General features: G+C 43.7%; 4 protein-coding genes across 4 annotated transcripts; all 4 read right to left on the reverse strand.

Moving 5' to 3' along the window:
- Positions 1-748: 748 nt before the first annotated feature.
- Positions 749-1,660, reverse strand: TEOVI_000520600 (uncharacterized protein; the record flags this gene model as incomplete). The annotated part of the gene is made up of 1 exon (XM_067221543.1): positions 749-1,660. The coding sequence occupies one exon, from the start codon at positions 1,658-1,660 to the stop codon at positions 749-751; it is 912 nt and encodes a 303-aa protein (XP_067077644.1).
- Positions 1,661-3,585: 1,925 nt separating this feature from the next.
- On the reverse strand, positions 3,586-4,326 carry TEOVI_000520700 (ZFP family member, putative; the record flags this gene model as incomplete). The annotated part of the gene is made up of 1 exon (XM_067221544.1): positions 3,586-4,326. The coding sequence occupies one exon, from the start codon at positions 4,324-4,326 to the stop codon at positions 3,586-3,588; it is 741 nt and encodes a 246-aa protein (XP_067077645.1).
- Positions 4,327-5,037: 711 nt separating this feature from the next.
- TEOVI_000520800 (SET domain containing protein, putative) lies at positions 5,038-6,042 on the reverse strand (the record flags this gene model as incomplete). Its single annotated transcript, XM_067221545.1, has 1 exon — positions 5,038-6,042. One exon carries the CDS (start codon positions 6,040-6,042, stop codon positions 5,038-5,040), a length of 1,005 nt encoding a protein of 334 aa, XP_067077646.1.
- A 387-nt stretch (positions 6,043-6,429) lies between these two features.
- Positions 6,430-8,082, reverse strand: TEOVI_000520900 (uncharacterized protein; the record flags this gene model as incomplete). The annotated part of the gene is made up of 1 exon (XM_067221546.1): positions 6,430-8,082. One exon carries the CDS (start codon positions 8,080-8,082, stop codon positions 6,430-6,432), a length of 1,653 nt encoding a protein of 550 aa, XP_067077647.1.
- Positions 8,083-8,197: the final 115 nt, after the last annotated feature.

The following is an 8,197-nucleotide window of genomic DNA, read 5'->3' on the forward strand; positions in this document are numbered from 1 at the left end:
AAAACAAAAACAAAATGAAAACTAAACAAAAAAATCCCTAGTGTTTAACACTTTTTCCCTTCACCCTTTATAGCTTATAATTTAGTAGTTAGTTCTTATATTAAAGAGGCGAGAGGAGCTCTAAAAATAAAATAAAATGTTAACGGCAGCAGAGCAAAAGACAAAAGAAGAGAGAATAAAATAAAAGAAAAAAAACAGTAAGCGTAGAAATAGCACAAATTTACACATAAATGAGGGAAAAGGAAAGGAAAGGAAAGGAAATGCAAGAAAGAAAGAAAGAAATCAAAACAACAAAGTAATTTTTTTAAAAAAAAGCAAAGAAAAAAAAAAAGAAAGGTCAATGAAAGGAAAAGAGAGGAAAGGAAAGAAATCTACAGGCCGAGTAAAGCAAATCCATAAAAATTACATACATCCACAAGAAGGAATATGTATCACAACTTCACTCCCCCCCCCTCCCTAAATGCACATGCACACAAACATACACAACTTATGTATACATCAAGTTCAACACTCCAACAAAACCGCTCAATAGACAAACATCTGAGGTTTATTAAACTTCTTAGATATCTTCTTCTTTTTATTTTTTGTTTTTGTTTTTGATGTTGATGTCGCTGTTGATGTTGTTTTCGCTTTCCCCCTTCATTCACTTACTCAGGCTACCAATACAAACACACACATAACCTCCTCCTCCCTCCCTCCCCTGTAAACATATACGAGCCGCGGATGCGTAACGTACGCATCTCATCAATTAAACTTGAAAAGAGTAGATGCCCAGCGCGGGACGTTGGTATCGCATCGTTTCTACAAAAACTAATAAAGGATCTTGCGTTAATGCAGATTGCGGCATCGAGAGATCTTTCTTCCCTGGTCTGAGTCGCCGCCTCTTATGTGCATTAATGTCACCAAGCACATAAGGTTTCACCGTACCAACAGTAGCATCGAAAAGCAGTTTTTTTTCCATTATTTTATAAGGAACGGGAACCTCCGCCTGTATTGCCTGTTTAGCTTTATCCGCCACTTCCCTCGGATCCTCCTCCAATGCTCGCACTACCAAAGGCAAATTTGTCGGCCCTCGTGTTGGCAGTGCAATTTTTGTTGGACGGTAAGCTTTTGAATCATTGGCCCGCCTTCTTGCCATTTCCTCCAAAGTATTGAAACGGTGCTCCTCATTTGGATCACGCGGTGGCATCATTCTGGAAGCCACATTATACCGATGCACAGCACCATTTGCATAAGGCCTCCAACGACTAGAAAGTGTTACTTTTCCTTTACGTCTGCATTGCTCCTGTACTGTGGGTGAAGGAGTGAATGGCATTGCACATCGCAAATAAGGACGATCTGGGCTACTGGCTTGAGATACGGGTTGTTGTTCCTCCATTCCAACTTGCATTAAAGAATTTACAGGAAGACGTCTCTCGGATTGCGGTTCCTTATCTTTACATGACGACTCACAACGAAGAGGTGATGCTTTATTGTACTCATTGTAAGTTGTCGTTGTTGTTGTTGCTGCTGCTGCGCCATAAACAGTAGGAATACAACTGCGTTGTGTGGTATTTGTTATGCAATTAATAATAGTGCTTCGTGGGAAAGGAGCCGCATATAAACTGTCCCCTGCACTGCTCGATCTACTGCTCACACGTGTTTCCTCTTCCTCTTCCATATGTATATATATATATATATTTATATATTTATATATATGTGGATAAAACTACGTATCGTTCTCTAGTGTTCTACTACCTTATGCAAGGAGAAGCAGATAAATTAAGCAAAACAAAAGTTTCATTTTTTGATGTTTTTTTTTGGGGGGGTGAAAAGGAGAAGAAAAACAACAAAAAAAAAAGAAGGGAAAGGAAATAAAAGAGAAAAAGATCCAATTCTTCTTTTTCTTTTTTTAGGAAAGAGACACACGGGAGCGTGTGTCGCAGGATCAATAAATCGGTGCTTTTCGTAGTAGTGAAAAACAGAAAAAGTAAAAGAAGGAAAAAAAAAGTTTTTTTCACTCGAAAGGGTAAAGTGTAAATAACAGAAGAAAGGGAAACTGTGAATTGGTGCGGAGGAGAGGAAGGTAGTCGCAATAATAAAGAGGATGCCAAAGGGAAATCAATGGTTAACATGGAAAGAAGAAGGAAGATCATATGAAAAAGGAAAATACAGGACAAAAACAAACAAACAAACGAACAAAGAAAAATGGTGGAAAGTAGATAACGGAAACAAAAACAACAACAACAACATGGAAATGAGTTAAGCAAACATAACAATAACCCAACAAACGCAAAAGTATAATTATAATGATAATTATATGTCCGCCAACCTTTTGCCTCCTTATCATTCTTCCTAGAGGCACAGATACGCACACACGCATGCAAATATACATATAAATATTAACTGCCCTCTTTTTCTTACTATTTACCCTCATTTTATCTTTTTGCAAGCGGAACGATCCGGCAACGGCATATAATTTATTTGGTAGCCGATATTTCTTCCTTTTAACAAAATTCTATTTTGTTTTGTTAGCTTATTATTATTATTATTTTCCTTTTCAAGTTTTCCTGCTGCATCTCCTCCCCTCCTCCTCCACCTCTCCATCCTCTGACGTGACTACTTCTGCCCTCCACACCAATTCGTTCTGCTAATGTTAGGTGATGATTGATTGTTTTTTGTTTTTTTTAAATCTTCTTCTTCCTCCTCCTCCTCCCTCCATCTTTTTCTTTTTTTAAAAAAAAGTTAAGTGAAATAAAGAAATGCGCCCGCCTTTACGTGGTGAAATTAATTGAAGGTGGGCAACGCGTCTCCTCTTTCTCATACCAGCTTATAACTCATCATTACCGCTTGTTTACTTGTTTGCCCCTGACTCTCTCTCTCTCCCTTTCTCTCTCTTTTTTTTTTCCTTTCCCCTCCCCCACCCTTTGGTATTTTGCATGACTTTTTTTTTAAAAAAAACTTTCTTTGCTTGGTTGTCACATATTTTACTTCACTTTTTTTTTCTTTTTTTAATTTGGTGGTGTCTTTTGCGTTTTGCTTTTTTTCTTCTTTCTTTCCTCTCTTTTATTTGTAAACCCCTCCCCCTGCTCTCCCCTCTCCTCTCCTCTTTGTTTTCATTTCCCTCCTTTCAATTTATATCTTCTTCACGTCTCGTCTCTCGAGTGACGGAAACTTTCATTAAGGCGAAATGTTAAATTTACCTTCACGACACATGCATCAGACGCCCCCCTCCCCTCCCCCACACTTCATTTCATCTTCTTTGCTCTCTCATTTCATTTCATTTTAATTATATTTCCTCTCAGTTCCCTCACACCTGTAGATGCGACTGCGTGCATAGGTACATTTATGCATACAAATAAATAAAAATATAAATATATCATATCATATCATATCATATCATATATACACGACATTTAAATACGAGGATATGAAAATTCACCTTTCTCTCCTCCCCACACCCTCCATTCTCCTCTCCTTCTCCCTTCCGGTATGTATTGGGGAGGGGAGAGGAGAGAAAGGTGATATATTTTCCCCGTCACTAAAAATAAAATAAAATGAAATAAGAAAGCTGCACAAAGCGAATTTACTTTCTTATTCCTACATTCAATGTAACCCAGTTTGTAGAATGGCACATGTGAGTTGACGGGCCACATCCTCCGGTGAGGTTTTCAATGGAAGCGCTAATGTCGGTGGCAAGTTATACTCTAAAAACGGTTCCGGTGGCCTGTACTTTGGTGGTGAGGCTTTCGCAGTTGTCGTGGGAATTTGGTACGGCACACCCACCATAAGATGAGCTTGTGTTTTGCCCTTCGAACTAATTATTTGCCTATTACCTCCTGGTGTGAGGCCTACCAGTAGCGAAGATGTTGTGGTTGCCGCCCCACCATTCACCTGCACTGTTCCTGTTGTATTGTTGCTCGCTGCTAGAGGTATTGTTTTCTGGGCATTATGTACGTTGGGATTGAGGATGTAGCCGTAGCCATTTACATCTAAGTGGCGTTCGTCGGGTAACTCATGGAGATATTGGCACTGCGCCCCGCGGAGACACCCACCATTAACATAATATTTGCATAGTTCTTGCGACCGCTCATGCGTAGAAGCGGTGGTTGGCATTGGTACGGTAGTTGCACCGCCCATACCATTTGTGCTGCCTGAAAGCAACACTGAAGGTGATCCAGAAGCCAAATAAGGGTAGCTATTAGTACCTGCAGTTGCAGTTGCAGGTGAAGCGCCTCCAGTAAGTGTGGCAGCACCGCGCCCATTAGGATTTGTGCTACCTGTTTGTGTTCCCCCGCCGGGAGTAAGTACATTGGGACTCCACAAGGCGGTATCCCGTTGCATCATTGCGTACTAGTCCCGCAGTATACTTTTTATGTTCCCACTTCTTACTTATATCCCTTCCTCCAACAACACCAACAAAAAAAAAATATCTCGTCTCCTCCTCCCCCTCTTTTTCCACACTCCTTTTATTCCCTTCCCTTCCCTTTTGGTCTTGTTTTTTTTTTTAATTTCCTCTTCTTCCTCCTCTGCACTCTGACTGCGTTCGCACTCCCCCGTCCCTTCCACTGCAAACTCCAGCCGAGTGCAATTCCGTCAATTCAATCCAACCTATTTTTAATTCCTCCTCTTCACTTTACTTCCCCTCTTTACACGCCTATCAAAGGCACACGTCACCTTCGACCTAATTCGGCTCACTTTTTTTTGTTTTCAGAATTAAAAAAGGAAAAAGAAAGGAAGGAACCAAAGGCGAATACCAGATTTTAAAATAACGCAACTCAAATAAGGCGCGGTGTGCGAACCTGGACAGTCTGTGGGAGAAATAAAAGAAGGGAGGGGGGAAATAACCCGGAAACGGTGTCGGGTGTCCAAAGCATCAATTGAGGCGATATCCAAATGGCCAACAACAACAGCAGCACATACACACGACCCGTTAGAGACAGATAGACAAATTATAAGAAAAGAAAAAAAACAAAGAAGGGGATCACGAAACGATAACTGAACATATGTGTAACAGAACCCACAAGAAGCAGGGAGATAATGAAAGTAAGCGGCATCTCATACGCCACGCTGCTTGTTCTGCACGCGACGCACATTGACAGAGCGGAGGTACGCCACCATTGGTATCAGTACTACAACGAAAAGAAACATCACAGCGCCGATCCCCCGACTCTTGCATCTAACGCAAGTGCACTCAAAACCCCACCGCTTTTTCATAGCTAACGCCAACCGCGAGAGTGGCATTGTATTACCTGGCATATAGTCGATAAAAAGTTCCTCACCTTCACGTACTGGTCTAATTGTACGGGCGCTCAAGTAAAAGTTAGACTTTAGGTTATTATACGTGATGGTGACCTCCACATTGGGTTGACACTGATGATTGAAATACTGTGCCTCTGGGAACAGACAAATGCCACGACGCCCTCTGTACTCCACATCGTACCTATTGAACTCAACTATCAGAGGTAACTTCTGTAAATCATAAGAGGAGAATTCACCACTGAGAAGGTAACTCGCTCCATTTTTCAACACGCCCTCAGGCCCAGGCACACGAACCTCTTCAGCGAATTCAAACACATCCCTCTCACGTGTAAAATATGAATAACCCCCCGACATGAGTGTTGCTACTCGGTGCTTAATGTAATGCTGCTCCTCCGGCGTCCCCAGCACAAGCTTGGAAAAAATCTGTTTAGTAACGACAAGTACTTGATCTCGAAGGGACTGATTGCTGCTGTCGGAAATGTACATGACAAATGCGGGGATATTCATAATTTCGCGACCATACCCAATTTCACGGCGAGCAAATACGCCTCGTGCATAGGCACCACCAATGTTGGGATTGATGTCAATTTTAACATCCTTCGTCACAAAACCGTCATTGGGGGAGTCAATTGTTCCTTGAATGGGCGAGACCCGCGCAAAGAAACGCGCCGCCGTGGAAAGAGGCGATGTGACTAATGGAACCTTCGGAGAGAATGTTACATGTACGCAGCGAAGCGCAGCCGAGCATTGCCCGCCCACAGCAGGGGAAAAGAGGAACTGTTGTTGACCCCGCAGCCGCATGCTTTATGAAAAACAGCCAGTTCTTACTAGTTTATACACGCCCAAATACACGCACGCACATACGCAAAGAGAGATATATAGAGGAAGAAAATAAGTGGAGACCATAATTGCAATAGAGGAAAAAGGTAATGCCACGAAGCAGTAATAAAAACAGAGCAGTTTTGATGCATGACCAACAGTCAGCTATATCATCTTAGTGTCTGACTGGATGAACAGAGCCAGTCACACCGGTTAAGTAGTTGAGTGGTCGAAGTTTAGTACTTTTAATCAGCAATTCACAGGCATTGAAATTTTATCGTCGAAGGGTCGCGTCCCCGTAAGCCCCCCCCCCAAAAGAAAAGGTTGGAGCATCTCTTCCCTCTTTTCCCCTATGGGTTGTGTACGAACTTAAGAGGCTCGGAGAATGACAGCAGTATTGTGCTCCAGTATGCACATTGTAAGGGGTCTATCCTTCGGCCTAAGAAGAAAACTGCATTCTCTGGAATTTCCGCTCCGTTTGTCATTGCTGCCACCATCTGCACCACTCGTAGCCCTCCTTGTTACCTTGGATGGAAAGAGTCTACTGAGCTGCCGCTGGTACAGTATTTCCACAGTAGTACCATCTAGTATAAGCAGTGCACCGCTCTCCAGAAGCACGCATAGTGTGTGAGGAAGAAGACAATCAAATATGGCAATGTCACCAATAGGAATGTCCTCACTGCAGTGTGTTTGAGGCCCGGGTTCCAGCGTTAACGTTGGAGAGTCCATTTCACCTTGGGATGGAGATTCAACCTTCTGTGTCTTCAGTGGTGGTTCCTCAGAACTCGTTGGTTCGTTCTTATGCAGCGATGAGTGCACGGCGAATTGCACAATAATGTTCTCATCCACAACCACGGCAAGAAGACCTGTTGGGCGTGAACAGTTTGACGTCCCCGATGTGACAGTTGCAGAAACGGCGGAAGGAGTCGAAGTGGAAGTTCGCGACGCGGGAGCTCCCTGGAAAGAAGGAGGAGATGCAACCGCTTTCACCACTCGTCCTGGACGCAGGTCTTCAGCACTACTAAACATAACCGATTGAGCAATAGTTGACAGCGCTACATCCATTAAACACACAGTACCGTCCGACCACACGACAAGAATAACACTTTCTTCATCATCCCACCAAGTTACACATAATAACTCCGTTGTTGTATCGCCATTTGGGGGTAGTACTTTGGTCCATTGCTTCTCAACAGCATAAACACCGTTTGCGTCGTTCTCTTGACGCTTCAGCACGCACAGGAACGTGGTGTATATCAACCCCGCTCTCGAGCCAGCTGTGTTGCTGAACGCTGTCGGGTTGCGAGTGGGGGGACCTGTTGAAGTTGCTAACACGATGATGCGTGAACCCTGTTGGCTGAACCTTATGCTGAAGGTTTTCCACGAGCCTCTGTCAGACAGGTCCGTATCTGCGGGAAGTTTGATGGCCCGGCATACATTAGAAGCCTTCAAACTGTGGGAACGTGCACGACTTATTGTGACAGCGTCTATGGTAAATGTACACACAAAGCCATCCACCACAGTACACAGTAACGAAATCACCTCACTGTCTGCCACAGTTGGTTGCCCCGCCACCTGTTTTGTTGCCGTAACCTCCCTCTTTGGTTTTTGTTGCAGAGGAAAACAGTCGATAGCAACCAACCTGTCCCGCTGCGTGTCATGCTGCGGTGTAGTTTCCTTCCGGCCTGCCCTCTCCTTCTCGCGGCGATGCAAAGAGTCATCTTCGAATAAGTATGTTTTTGCGAAATTCGATGTATTGATAACACAAACAACACCATCTTCTAGCGCGCAAAAAAGATACGGTGCCAGTGCGGTGGTGACGGAAGGCGTTGTATCGCACGGGCACTGGCCCCGTGACCAACAGCAATCTACAACCGCAATGCTTGAAGAGACAGACGACGAAGTCACACGGCGCTGGACGTCCTCACGCAGGTTACGTTGAAGAGCGTTTTTTGTTAGGCGCTGCCGGTGTGCATGAGCTTCTGTGGTCCACTCCCGCCTCCATTCGCTTAAAACTGACATGACGTGTTCCGACAGAAAAATACCCTCCTAAAGAAAGATAACCACGTGGCAAGAAAGTGAAGTTGAAAAAGCCGTGACAACCTCGTTACATGGGATGTGTGTGTGGGGGGGGGGG

Source organism: Trypanosoma equiperdum (assembly GCF_001457755.1).
Source record: "Trypanosoma equiperdum strain OVI genome assembly, contig: ctg_1458, whole genome shotgun sequence".
NCBI classification, from domain to species: Eukaryota; Euglenozoa; class Kinetoplastea; order Trypanosomatida; family Trypanosomatidae; genus Trypanosoma; species Trypanosoma equiperdum.